This window comes from Tenebrio molitor, chromosome 3 (genome assembly GCF_963966145.1).
Source record: "Tenebrio molitor chromosome 3, icTenMoli1.1, whole genome shotgun sequence".
NCBI lineage: Eukaryota > Metazoa > Arthropoda > Insecta > Coleoptera > Tenebrionidae > Tenebrio > Tenebrio molitor.
In genome coordinates this window covers 15,447,453-15,461,890 of record NC_091048.1, presented here as the reverse complement: position 1 = coordinate 15,461,890, position 14,438 = coordinate 15,447,453, and the positions used below count along the sequence as shown (strand labels likewise).

General features: G+C 36.1%; 1 protein-coding gene across 1 annotated transcript; it reads right to left on the bottom strand.

Moving 5' to 3' along the window:
• Window positions 1-11,261: 11,261 nt before the first annotated feature.
• Window positions 11,262-14,012, bottom strand: LOC138125884 (glutamic acid-rich protein-like). Its single transcript, XM_069041441.1, has one exon. It carries the CDS (start codon window positions 14,010-14,012, stop codon window positions 11,262-11,264), a length of 2,751 nt encoding a protein of 916 aa, XP_068897542.1.
• Window positions 14,013-14,438: the final 426 nt, after the last annotated feature.

Genomic DNA, 14,438 nt, shown 5'->3' with positions numbered 1-14,438 from the left:
GGACAAATAAAACTGGGACACTTAAAATTTAATCTATGTAAATCAGACCATTGAATTGTCAATATATTTGTCAGTGTCTATATAATATGTCATACCAAAGTTAACCTATTTGTGATAAAGCCGTAATTAAACGATACAAATTTGTAAATTTTGACTTATGTGATTGTCATTTTTGTCCCAGTTTTATTTGTCCATCGACTGTACATCACATCATTTTTGTAAGTCAATATTTTTAATTATTTAAATTTTGTTGTAAACATCAATATTTTAATTTCATTGCAAGGTGTTGAGTAAGTTTTCGTTATCGGCTGTCGCCTCGATTTTACAATATTCAGCCGCGTCTGTTATTTGATTCATATCGGCCTTATGACGGTAATAACTATTATCTTCTGCCGTTTTATTAAGCAACCAAACACAAAATTTCTTCGAACAGGGTAATCTTCTGGTTCAAGGTGTTGCACACAAGCATAGTGCAAAAGGATGAAGTCTGTTCACCTTCGAAACGTGATGTACCCCATATCCAACTTTTGGGAAATTTCTCTTATAGGTAGGTACTCCTAGTTACATCTTCCTCAATGATATTCAGTAGGTATTGTCTCTTCATTAGCCAGGGTCCGTGCGGTTGGTGCACCTCTGCCAATTTCATTCCAATTCAGCAAAACTTTCCCTCTTTCTTGAGCCCTAGCAAGTACTCTCAAAATTGTTTTATGATCTGGAGAAGGTCGGTCAGGGAAACGATCAGAGAAAACTAGCGTTCCGCCCGCATTCTCCAAAGACATCTTTCAAAAAAAGCATTGGCCTATTTGATTTTAAAAAGTTTCGCATGGGTCGGTAATATTCGATTGCGTAGCCACTAATTAAGTCCTCGGTGGCATTCTTGTCTGATTGCTCAATTTCGCAATGTTTTTTCTCGCTTATTTTGAGAGTAAAAAAATATGTTATTTAATTTACATTTCAGCGTAATCCCACGAATTTGCCAGTCTTCTGTGGGGCATCAGTCCTGTCACTCTATACAGGGTTATTCACGAGAGACTTCCGATGAAAATTTCGTTATATGCAACCCAAAATACAAGAAACCCCTATACTACAATCATTAATAATAACCATGTATCTTGCAAGAGAAAAGGAAAAGGCTTAATTTTATACATATAGGCAGTGATTGTTTTTCGAATGAGATATTTTTGATGTTCATCCAACTGAATCATACATTTCCTATCAGGTTTCTTCATTGCTTGTAATTGCCCACACTTCTTTTCTTCCGCCAAATATCGTTGAATGGTTCTAAATCCACAACCTACAACACAAAGTAATTAAGCTGTGATACAACAAAAAAAAAAAAACTCAGAAATCAATACCAGTATAATCTGCAGAACTTGATATTTCGTTTGTATAATAACCCAGATATCGCCAGTCTCCCTCCAAATTCGAACATTTGAATTATCGAAAGAAACCCGCGAAATTGAGCAAAATGGTCATGTCGTGATCGTCATCGAAGCGGTTGAACAAGGGTTGAACCCCTAGGACCCCAGGTTGTGTTTTACACAAAATGGTGATAGACTAGCTTCGGATGCAAATGGCGGACCTGCAGGGTGGTCAAACTTTGAAATAAAAATGCATAAATCGGTAGGAGGGCGCCTGTATTTATTTTATGCATACATGAATAAATACATTCTCGTTTTCATTTACAGTGTTATTTGATCTGGGACAAAATCACTTAATAAATTGACCAATTTAAGGGGAAGAATGCGTTCAGCTGGAACGCCAGTTTTATGCAAAGTTTGGTAATGTTTTGGCCAATAAAATAAACATTACACATTTGAAATTCCATAAATATGTTGTCTTGAATTGTATTATGTGTAGACAACTTTGATATAAAAATTTTAGTCACATTCCGAATTATAATTATAATTTAAAACGGGCTTTTTCCATTGGTATTATTTTATTATGCAAGAGTTTAAAAAAAATATAATTTCATCTACACATCCACGTGTACTTTGAGAAAAGGATAATGCAAAAAAAATTGATTGTATTCAGAAATCAATGAAAAAAACCTTTTCGAATGACATAATGTTTCTGGGTTTGGAGGAAGCAATTCAATGCATATAACCAAGGCGGTCTCTATTTTAACAGGCCGTGACACTGACTTCAGAAAGTGGTCTGTGGAATGGCCCACTAACGTCTGACAACGTTGCTTCGCCAACCTTTAAAAAAAGTTACTAGTTTTGAAGTTTTGTGATCACTCACTATTTTGTCATTGTTAGCTGTCAGTTAATCATCACTGAAAGATTTTTCTAATTCTCGTATTGCAATTTTACTTCAGTCAAAGTATATCAGGTGTTCAACTCAAGGTAATTATGTGTATCCTGTTTTATAAGATAGCTATTGTTAGTAAAATTTCATAGAGTCCTGTATTCTGAACAAGTATCCTATCCAAAATGAAGATAGAAGTCCTTTTAGTTCACCATGATTGCATTAGCTCCAGTGCAAATTCTAACGCATGCCACCTGTACACGGTAGATTTTTTTCTAAAGTCGTACACAGAGACCATTAAAGATTAATAAAGGTGCAGTACGAATTAAGAACTCCAAAAGCTACCCACTCGGGTGTATGGACCCTACCACCAATACAGGTTTATAATTTAAAATGGATTTTAGACCTAATGGAACGAGCAGCAAAGACCTCACGCGCCAGTTTTCTAGTTCCAAAATCCCCATCCATTCTTGCATTCTAATCTTCTTCGATGGGAATTTGAAAACACTAACTCAGGAAGACTTGCTTGAAGCATAATTTGACTTGCAATTGGGTACGCAACATTTGTGTGGCATGTTGGACTTTTTTTGGCATGATTGGGCCAGTTTAAAACGCGAATGAAACGAGAATTGTACGAGAATTGACAAATGTCGCATGCGACATTTATCACTAGAGATTGAAGAATACACCCCAAGCTGTTCAAATCTTACACTTTTACACGAGTGGTGCGATCTCAATCGACTCTCCAACGCCTACTTCGACGCCAAATTAAAAAAAAAAAACACCTTTATGTCTGTACTACTAGCTGCAATGCTTGCATCTCTCTGTCTGTCTGTTTCTAGTGGCCCGGTCCCGGTACGGGTACCGTACCTCCACTTTCCAAGAAATTGAGGCGGTTTTGTCTTTTAAAATTTTTTTATGAAAAATTTTAACCCTCATCTCTCAGTCTCCCGATGGTCAGTGTTCAGTCGCCGCTCGTATATTACGCAAAGTAACAAGTAGTGACAAATAATTATGGGTAGCAAATCACGTAGATTGTGTAGGCACCGAAAAAGTGGCCCTTTAATTCCAAAAAGAAATGCCAAGAAGTAAGTAATTTAGTAATCTAATTAACAATGATCTGTACATTAGGTACTAACATCGATTATAAAAATCTAATGTAGGCAAAGTAGCTATATTTTGGTGCAATTTTCAATTTATTCTAGACCACTTAAATTTAAAAATAAGACCTCAACTGTGATTACGTGCGTAGATAACAATTTTGAAACTGTTTCATCGGAGGTATTACATCTGTGGAAAATTCTGTCGTCAAAAACACTTCTGAAGATGTTTTAGACGATACCCCATTAGAAAATCAAGAAAAATTGTCGAGGTGAATTCAATAATCAGACACTAGGTACTAGATAGGTCCTAATTGAAGAATTTGTAGTACAAATATCGATAAAATCGAAGGCAGGTGGATCGTTGACATACATTTTTTTGGTCAGCAAATATTGAGTTTTCCACATCACGGTCTATTTTCCTGCACGGGAGACAGTGTTATAATTCAAAAGGAAATTAAGACAGGGTATTGGAATCGGTATTGGAGCTATAATTCAGAATAAGTGGCATCGCGGTAGGCGTTGGAAATTCAAATTTACGTTGGCAGCAAGACCCTTGCTAATAATACCCTAGTTTCGATGCTGTTGGTAACCTTCGCTTTTAATTTGGCCTTGATATTATCATTGGAATCGTTTTGTGTTTATTTTCTTGTTATAAGTATTTGGAATTTCCTTGTTTCATTTATGAAAAGTGTATTATTTGTCTGGGGGTTATCTCTGCTGTGGGTGAAAACCATGTCAAAATTATGTAAAGCATAACCTCAGAATAAAGTAATGACGGTTTCACATGTTTACTAAATTTTTTGACAACATAAAACTCACTTTAGAGAATCAACGCCTACCGCGATGCCATTTATTCTGAATTATACTATACTCAGTTGAGGGAATTTCTCAGCAATCTCAATATTCCTCCCATTGGTCTCCTGCCTTATAAAAATTTGGAAAACGAATATTTTGAACAATTCGAAAAGTCCGCGTTGGAAACTATGCTTCAAGCCGGTAAAGATGAAGTTGTTCATGCCATTGAAAACGGGCATATCGGACAAGACGGTATTCCAGAAATAATGGTTGTAACGGACGGAGCGTGGTGTAAAAGGTCGTATAATAGTTATTTACACAATTAGTGGGATAAAAGCAATATTACAGGATTCGAGTGTGAAGATTGCAGATGACGAGGACGTTAGCCCGAGTTCATCTGTAATAATAATAATAATAATAATAATAATAATATTGTCTTTATTCGATAATTGTAGTTAAAATTCAATTAATACAATAACAGTTATTTCCAGAAAATAAATCAGTTACAACAGTGACAATTCTAAGAATACTAATAATAACTGGGGTGGCGCCTTTCAACAACGTTGCTCTTCCAAGTAACCACCCCCCCTCCCCACCATCCCCCCCTCAAACTTAACCTAAATTCTAAAAAAAAAGAAAAAGAAAACAGAAAAAGAAAAAAGAGAAAAAGGAAAAAAAGAAAAATAAAAACCAAAATATGCATTATAAATCAAGATTGCGTACCATTTGAGTACCATGAAAATGAGTACATTCACAATGTAATTGGTGTAGCAAAAAGATATTTTTTAAATTTGGATTTAAAAACAGAAATGCTAGGTGACTGTTTTATTTCACTGGGAATCAAGTTATAGATTCTCGCGGCGCTATAGGAGAAACTTCTTTGATATAATGCCGAACTATGCGCAGGAACAATAAAATGATCGTTGTGTCTAGTAGGACGGTTGTGGATATCAGAATGCTTGATCAGCTTTTTGTAGAGGTAATGAGGCAGCTGCTGTTTACTTAGCTGAAACAAAAAGACTCCAAAATGTAGCAGAAATCGCTCCGGAAGCCTCATCCAGCCTGCTTCCTTATATTTATATGAAATATGATCGAACTTACGTATGTTAAAGCAAAATCTCAGACAACAATTCTGCACTCTTTGAAGACTCTCTTTATCTTTATTTAAAATCGCAGGCCAGTATACAATACCACAATATTCAATGGCTGAAAGAATGAGGGTATCACATAATTTTAATTTTACATCTGAACTTAATATGTCTTTGAACTTATATAAATGTTTTAATTTGATAAATGAATTTTAAATTATTTTGTTGACCTGTTCGTGGAACCTTAAATTGCTGTCTATTGAAAGTCCTAAATTTTTTCCGTATTCTTGTGGTTTTAAAATATGTCTATTTAAGATAATATTAAAATTTATATCACTTAAAAGTGTATCCCGTCCCCTACCAATAACAAGGAGAGTTGTTTTCTGCTCGTTTAATTTCAGACCATGATTATTTGAGTTTAGAGATATTTGTTTAAGATCATAATTGATATTATTAGCAGCCTCTAGACGAGCGCTCAAATAGAAAGAGTAATACAACTGGGTGTCATCCGCATATTGATGTGTCTTACAGTACCTAATACCAGCTGTTATATCCGCGGTGTAAAGACTAAACAATAAAGGTCCCAAAATGCTACCTTGTGGTACTCCTCGGGTTACTGGTCTGAAATCTGACCTTTGGTTACCAGGAATAGTGCATTGCCGACGGTGACCAAGATACATCTGAAAGAACCGCACAACGGACTTTGATAAACCAAGGTAACTCATTTTTAATAATAAGATTTTATGATCTATAGTGTCAAATGCTTTCGAGTAGTCCAATAAAACTAAACATGTTAATTTATGCTGATCTACTGCATTAAAAATGTCATCTGTTATATGAAGAAGAGCCGTACTAGTACTGTACGAGGACCTAAATCCTGACTGTGTGGCTGGTAGTATATTGTTATCATTGACATACTGACTAAGCTGCTCATGCACTACTCTTTCCAATATCTTAGACATCGTCGGCAAAACACTGATGGGTCGATAATCACCGTGTGACTTTGGTTCAACACACTTTGGTAGGGGAATTACTAAAGAATCCTTCCAAGATTCAGGAAACTCACCAGCTTCAAGACATTTATTAATAATAAAAGTAACATGGGTTGAGACGAAAGGAAATACATTTATTAACATTCTTAAACTAATATGGTCTGCTCCGATAGCATTGCTTTTGATGGAATAAAAAACTTTTTCTATTTTATTAACGGTTACTGCTTCAAAAGTAAATTTATTGTCCGTATGAGGGAAATTATGACTTTCACATTGGTTTTTTATAAGGTTATAGTCACCCGGTTGTAAACTGGCAGGTTTGTCCAAAAATGCTTTATTAATACTATTTAATTCTTCAATACTAAATTTGACACTATCTGAATTTTTTGTTTTAATGTTAAAGTCCTTAATTGTGTTCCAAAATGCTTTAGGACTGAGTTTAAATTTTTGTTGTAAATATGCTTTTTTTTCGGCATTAATACATGCGTTGACAAAGTTCCGTCGGTCCTTGTATTCCCGCCAATCCACTTCACTCCCTGTTCTTTTGTATTTCCTAAAAGCCACGTTCCTGAGATTCATGAGCAGCTTTAAATTTTCTGTGAGCCATGGGGCTGGAGGTTTTGTAATTCTAGCTTTCCTCATTGGCGCGTGTGTATCGTATAATTGTATAATATTTTGATTAAAAAAGTAAACCATTTCATCAACAGTGTTACATAAATAAATATAATCCCAATCAATTTGCAAGACATCCGCGGTAAATGATTCAAAGTTAAACTTACTGAAATCCCGATATGATTTAAACAGTGCAGGAGGTTTAGATTTCTTTATATTAAACTTCGCATACACAAAATTATGGTCTGAGATATCATCCATTCTAATATTATTTATCTCAATGGGCAGTAGATTATTAGGACAGACTAGCACATCTAAAATCGTTTGAGTAGTGGGAGTAATACGAGTAGGCGCATTTATTATTTGAACTAGATTATGTCTGCTAAGTATTCTAGATAATGATTGTGAATCTATATTGTTGCAAGCCATGTCAACATTCAGGTCCCCCCCAAACAATACTATATCATACTTAGGTGTAAGAAAGTTTAATATATTTTCGAGACAGTCAAGTGAAGTATTCAGACTTGCATTGGGAGGCCGGTATAGAGTACCTAAACATGCAGATTGTCCACCCAGTTTTATACTGATCCACAAATGTTCAAGCTGAGAGACTCCCGGGACGCTCCCAGACACATCAACTAACCTATGCTGCAGATGTTGCCGCAAATAAAAAGCAACCCCTCCACCTCTAGCCTTACGATCATTTCTCACAATTTTATAATTACCTATTGACAGAGTCTGATTCAGAACATTCTGAGTTAGCCACGTCTCTGAGATTCCCACAACGTCGCAATCCTCCATTTCCATAAACCCAGAAAACAAATCAAAGTTTGCAAGTATAGATCTACAATTAAAATGGGCAAAACTAAAATTACAGCTATTTTTAACTATATCTTTATAATTAGCGAAGAGGGCGACGATTAAGTCTGACCGTAGTCAATCCGAGACTGCAGCGTGGCAATCTGTTTACTATATGTCGCACAGTTCGTGATCCCCACAATAATGATTAGTTAGGAACGAGGTTTTAAATTTAGCATTGCTCTCGATACAAGTAATGCATTTCCAATCTTTGATATTACAGTTTCTGGTTTCATGATTCTGAGCACATTTGGAACAAGATGGATTAGCCTTGGTGCAATTTTTTTGAGTATGACCGAAGCGGGAACACTTGTAACACTTTATCACTCTAATGTAGTCATCACAAGTACAGGATTGCCACCCGACGAAAACTCGCCCAGCCGCCAACATTTTCCTACGTGTAGTGCTATTAGTTTCTATCACAAGATTGCGAGTATTTCCCGACTTCAATGTTGTAATCAATTTGATGTCTGGTACAGTAATTTCATCACTTACTTCCCTTAAATTGTTTAGCGTAACTATTCCATCAATAAGTTGATCTACAGGAACATCCTCGACCAGTTTGGAGCTAACACCCTTTATAATTAGCCGTGGATTCCACTTATGCGCATCTTGTATAGTGTAGCCCTGACCTAGCACCTCTTGCAGGTTATTTTTTAGCAAAGATCGCGACGTCTCATCGTTGCACCGGATTACAATACCATTTTTAGTAAACTTAGTATGGTCAATTTTGACATTTAGTTTTGCGGGATTAACAATTGACGGAATATTATTTAAGGCTACTTTATCGTTTGCATCCCCCGATCCATCCTGCTTTATTATGATATCAGCTGTTGATGCATGCGTTTTTGTTGGAATTAGCACAGCTGACGAGGTTGTTTTGTTTACAGTCCTGTTTTTTACCACTGCACTATAAGAACTACCTTGATGAAGGTTTTTAGAGTCCTCAAGTTTATCCTGCAATTGCTTGTTGCAGACTTCCAATGTTAATATTAACTTATCCTGTAACCACTTTTCCCTCATCAAGTAATCGTTTTCTTTTTGAAGTAATTTCACATCAGTAGATTGAGCTGCTGCCTCACCTTCCGATTTCGACGAACAAGTCTTGCACAACCAATCCTTCCTATCAACTATCGCAAATAGCCTCGCCACACTTTCAAAACACCGTACATGGAGCACAACTAGGCACTTTTGTCCTTTACATCTGACCATACCACTTCGAATGCCAATATTACAAAAATTGCACGTGATTTTTGCATTATTTTCAGAGCGTCCGTTAGCTTCATCATCTGTATCGGACGCCATGATAATCTTTGCACTATCAATCACACGAGTTTCCTGTAATATGCTTTAGCCCACGTGTTATGTACAAAATTTTATCTCAGACCGCCCCGAATTAAAAAAAAAAGGTAAATCTTATTTATTTCCGCCAGTTTCATTATACCACTGAGTGGAATAATAACTTACTTATCCCACTGAGTGGGGTAATGAAGGTCACTTATCTCACTGAGTGGAGTCATGAAATGCGCCCGGTAATGAAGTTCCTTATTCCACTCAAATGAGTGGGATAAGTGTCATTTATCCGACGGGATTAGATAAAACCAATTACGATGCACATTCCGGTGTTGCTTGCATAATAGGTTACCACACAAAAAAAAATACTTTTCTTGGGAGTAAAAAATAAATACTGCGTAGTATGCGCCAGATATGACCCTGAAAAGGTTCACGCCTGTTTCAAACATTGGAATGGCACTTCCACCAGTATGGAAAGTAATTTAATCGTTGAAGGATTCAAGTGGACTTCGATATAAGTTTTTAATTGCTGACGGCGACAGCAGTGTGCATAAAAAACTTCTGACGTGTAGACCTTATGGCAATATGACAATTGAAAAAATAGAATGCAAGAATCATCTTCTTCGGAACTACTGCACAAAGTTACGAGACCTCTCAAATAAAAGATTTAGCTCCAAGGGGAAACTGGTACCTGTTGCTTCCAGAAAATGCTTAAAAGCCAATATTTTGCGTTTAAGAGTTGCGATCAGTTGTGCAGTAATGCATTACATTGAGATAGACGTACCAGAAAGCGTGAAGACAGTGGAACTGAAGAAGGACATTGCAAATAGCTCCAGACATGTTTTTGGAGAGCATCGCAACTGCTCAGATTACTTTTGTAATAAGCAACCACTGCAGAAACGAGTATGATCTCTAGTATGACCGAGTGTGGTCTGTTGGATGATATTTGTTCAGCGGGATACAGGCTCAAATTTCACGCAAGGAGTCTGCTTAAAAATGTCAATAACAATTCTGCCGAACGCTATAATTCTATTTTAGCCAAGTTTATTGGTGGCAAAAGGGTTGATTATTCAAAGAAAGGAGGGTACGAGATGCGGTAAGTAAAAATGATAATAAACTAGGCAAAAATGAATAGGGAATTTATCCTTTTTTGATTTTTTATAAACTACAGTTTAAAATTTGTAATAAAATGTGTTAGAAATATACAGGGTGGTCCCGATAAAACCTGCCAGAAGAAATCCAGTAGTAGGTGACGAATAGAACTCATACACAAAAATTGTTTCTAAAGGCTGTATGACACGATGCTAAATTTTGTAGAAAATTTGTTAGAAAATGAGAGAAGACCAATGAACGATCAGGATCTGACAAAGACAGACTATGATCCTGATCGTTCATTGGTCCTGATCGAGGGTCTCTCTCATTTTCTAACAAATTTTCTAGAAAATTTAGCATCGTGTCAAACAAGCTTAATAAGTCTTTTCGTTTTCGAGATAAAAATAATTGAAAATTTGGTCACAATTTGCTGTACGCTAATGAGTTAATCGGTTTTAAAAAGGTAATTCTGGTTACTTGGCTGCAATTTCTTTGGCAACGGTACCTGTAACACCTATGACATTGGTCAAGTTTAATTTTAAATTTGCGAATCCTTCAGAAAGTTATGAAATTCACAAAACAAGAATACGCCGATTTCCATTTTCTCTATGGCGAAACACGTGGTAATTCAAGACCGGCAAGGCGACCATACAGCGAGCGTTTTCCTGAAGGAGTCCTTCCGTCCCGTTGTACCCAGTTGTACCTACTTTTGTGGAGCTACATCTGCATTTATGTGAGGTTGGTTCTGACTGATTCCAATACGATGGTGTCCCCGATCCTCGCGTTTACCTGAAAGAAATTTCGAAGTTGATGTACAGTGGGTCCTCTATTTACAAATTTATATTTTGGTCAAACCTCCTTGGGTCAAACAAACCGAGAGACGCAGGTATGTACCTTGAATTGGTCACAGACGCTCAGTAGAGGGTAGTAGAGAGTTACGATCCTGTCCTGTTCCGTACCTAAATACGGAGATAAAATGAAATTTTGTGTTGGAAAGACAAGTCCTACAATGCCAAATCTGAATTGGCTTTGGCTGCACTGCAAACTGTTGTTTAATTCCATTTTATTATTTATGTGGGATATAGTTTAAGCAAACAAGATTTGTAACAACTTTTAATGATAAATTGTAATGTCTCTCCAAAATACAACGTCAAACATAATAAACTTCTCCTCGCCCACTATCCATTTCCTACAACTCGGCCATCCTGAAATTCGTTCGCCTCGAACGAGTCAAGATCTTCTTGACACCAGGGCTTCATCATCTCAGCGCATGATTTGGTTGTTCTCGGACCGTCATGTGTGCCGATCTTCTTAACATCATAGCGGTCATTTCCAATTTTCTTGATTACTTCATACCGACCTAAATATTTGGGCAGTATTTTGGCATTAGTCTTAAATTGGGTTCTTTTTCTTTTGATGGCAACTTGGTCTCCAGGTTTATATTCTCTTGCCATTTTACGTTTCCTATTGTAATTCTTGATGTTTTCCTCGTGGATCTTCTTAATCTGTTGTTTCGCTTCTTTGCGCAGTTCATATCTTTCTTCAATTAGAGTAACAACTTCTCCTTCAGAATGTTCAATCTTATCTTCAGAAACATCAACAGAACAAACATCTTTTTCTTCATTTTTGCAATTCAACTCGTTTGCCATTTTGTCGACAGCTTCAACCAGTCTTCTTCCCAAGTTGTCAAAATTTTCTTCAACTTTTTCGGTGCTTCCTTCTTCGCAAGCCTCCTCCACTTCCTTATCTTCAAGGTTGACCTGACTAACATCATCTTCATTTTTAGGTATATTGGAATTAATTTCTTTTGCTATTTTATCCACAGCTGCTTCTAGTTTTCTTCCTAAACTTTCTATATCTTCATTCGTGTTTCTTTTTTCTTCACCGGACCCAAATGTTTCGTCCAAATTTTGATTTTCTTCGCTCTCCACACCAACGTCATCTTCAGAGCTTGTAATTTTCAGTGCATCATTTAGATTCTCTTCAGTATCTTCAATTTTGTCTTCATCTGAAATTTTCTTCGAAACTTCACCTTCTGGTAATGCATTATTTTCCTCTGTTGTATTCTCATCTTCTGCTGCGATTCTCTTTTGTACTTTCTTTTCATCATTCAGTAAGTTTGTTTCTTTCATTTCGGTTACATTTTCAGTTACCATCACTCCTTCGGAATTCATGATTAACGTTACTTTATTCAAGATTGGTCTTCCAATTATGAGATTTATGTCATTTATGGAGATTGCTTCATCCGATACAATGTGAATTTCGGTCACAAGTTCGCAATTATCAATGTTTATTTTTGTCGAAAATTTTCCAAGTGTCTTTACCTTTCCATTTCCTAAACCAGTGAGCGTAAGTGGAGTTTCTTCAAAGCGTGGAGCACCTATTTTCAAAAAAGCACTTGCCTTAATTAAATTAACGTCACTTCCAGTATCGATTAGAGCTTCAAAATCTGTACCACAAAGTTTTACATTTTTGAAATTTCTTGAATTTACTCGATCTGTTACTTCTCTGTTGCAGATTTCATGATTTTCAGGTGGTTCTTCGTCTTGCAATGAATTTGACAAATACACTGTTGGGGATAATTTCTTTTCAATTTCGCTTTGTTTCTTCTGTTTATTATCTTCGTTGCATTCTTTTGCACGATGTCCATAATTATTACATTTAAAGCACTTTGTTCCCTTCTCTTTGAACTTACAATCTATTGATCTATGGCCTTTTAAACCACAATTGAAACAACGAATTTGCTTGCCTTCTTCTTTTTTATATTTCATATCTTGGTTCTTCATTACTTCTTCTCTAATCTCCGGTTCTTTCTTAGTTTTAAACATCTTCATTGAATTTTCTCTCAACGATTCGAAAATTTGAAGTTTTCTTTTAAACTCTTTTAAGTTATTAGCTCCGTAGAGAATAATTTTGTTACTCGTGTCGTCGGTGATGCCATCAATAGTATATTGGATAAGTGCATTATCTTCTACATTACCTCTTGAGGCCAGTTCTTTCATAATCAAAAAATATTCCTGAACAGTTTCTTTCTTCTGAATTTTTCTTGACGATAACATCTGATGTAAATGTGCGCTATTGAGTTGAGTTGAGAATTCAGACAACAAAGCTTCTCGCAGTTGACTCCAAGTAGAGATACCACATTCACTCTGTATATAAAGTTTAGCAAGACCTTTCAAAGATTTCTTGGCGAAAATGAATTTCTGTAATCGACTCCATCTTAACAAAACGGAAGTATCTTCAAAGTCTTGAATCCATTTTTCGACAGGATACTCGTCATTACCACTAAAAGGACGAATTGAATCTTCCACATCTCTAAAACTTAACGGAAAACATGAATTGCATTTTGCATAATTGTCATCTTCTTCTTCGTCGTTGGGTCTGCTGCTTTTGAGGTTATTTACCCTTCTTAATCTTCTTTGATTTCTCTCTTCATCTTGGTCGTCTTTGGTATTATCTTCTTTTTTCTTAGAGGTTGTGACTCTTCTTTCTTTGTTACTATTTTTCTTCTTTGAAGCTGTTACCACGTCGTATTGCTCTGCATCGTCTTCATCGTCTTTATCATCTTCGTCATCTTTATCGTCTTCATCGTCGTCATTTACTTCATTTTTCTCCAACATGCTAAGGTTCATTAAGTGGCAGCAAATTTTTCTTGATAGCTCGTCTTCGTCACCATCATTGTCGAGACAGAGAAGATTAGTAATAGAAATCAACTCTCTTACTTGCAAAGTCTCAACCACGTATTCAAGTTTAGTCTCAAATTCCTTAGTATCTTCGTCGAAATCAAATCCTTTGAATGCGCGCAGCCTTGATCTGTTTTTTCGATCACCTTCTGATTCGAAAATAAACATATGAAGGGCTTTAATCGACTTCACAGGAGCATTTTTGATATTGTCTCTGATAAAAGCAATTTCACCCAATGATGTCATTTTTTTTTTTAATTTCCTCGTAACTGTCACTTGTTTTTCACTTTTCCGTAAAATAATTAGAATTCCTCTAATTTATCACCGTTCTTCTTTCTACAATTCTCTGTTTATCTTGTTTCTATCCCGGTTGAGCCCCCAAAATTTGTGGGATATAGTTTAAGCAAACAAGATTTGTAACAACTTTTAATGATAAATTGTAATGTCTCTCCAAAATACAACGTCAAACATAATAAACTTCTCCTCGCCCACTATCCATTTCCTACATTTATTAGCTGACCCGACAGACGTTGTCTTGTCCAATCCAAATTTCAGCAAATTAGTTTGTGGTGATGATTTATTTTCTTCCATTAAATTTGAAATTACAATGAATCTCAAGGTGTTTTATTTACATTTCGATTGCAAGATCGATGTTCAAGTGAACAATCCGAT

What these genes read in the sequence shown, in the direction of transcription:
- LOC138125884 (XM_069041441.1), bottom strand. Translation starts at nt 14,012, where the DNA reads ATGACATCATTGGGTGAAATTGCTTTTATCAGAGACAATATCAAAAAT.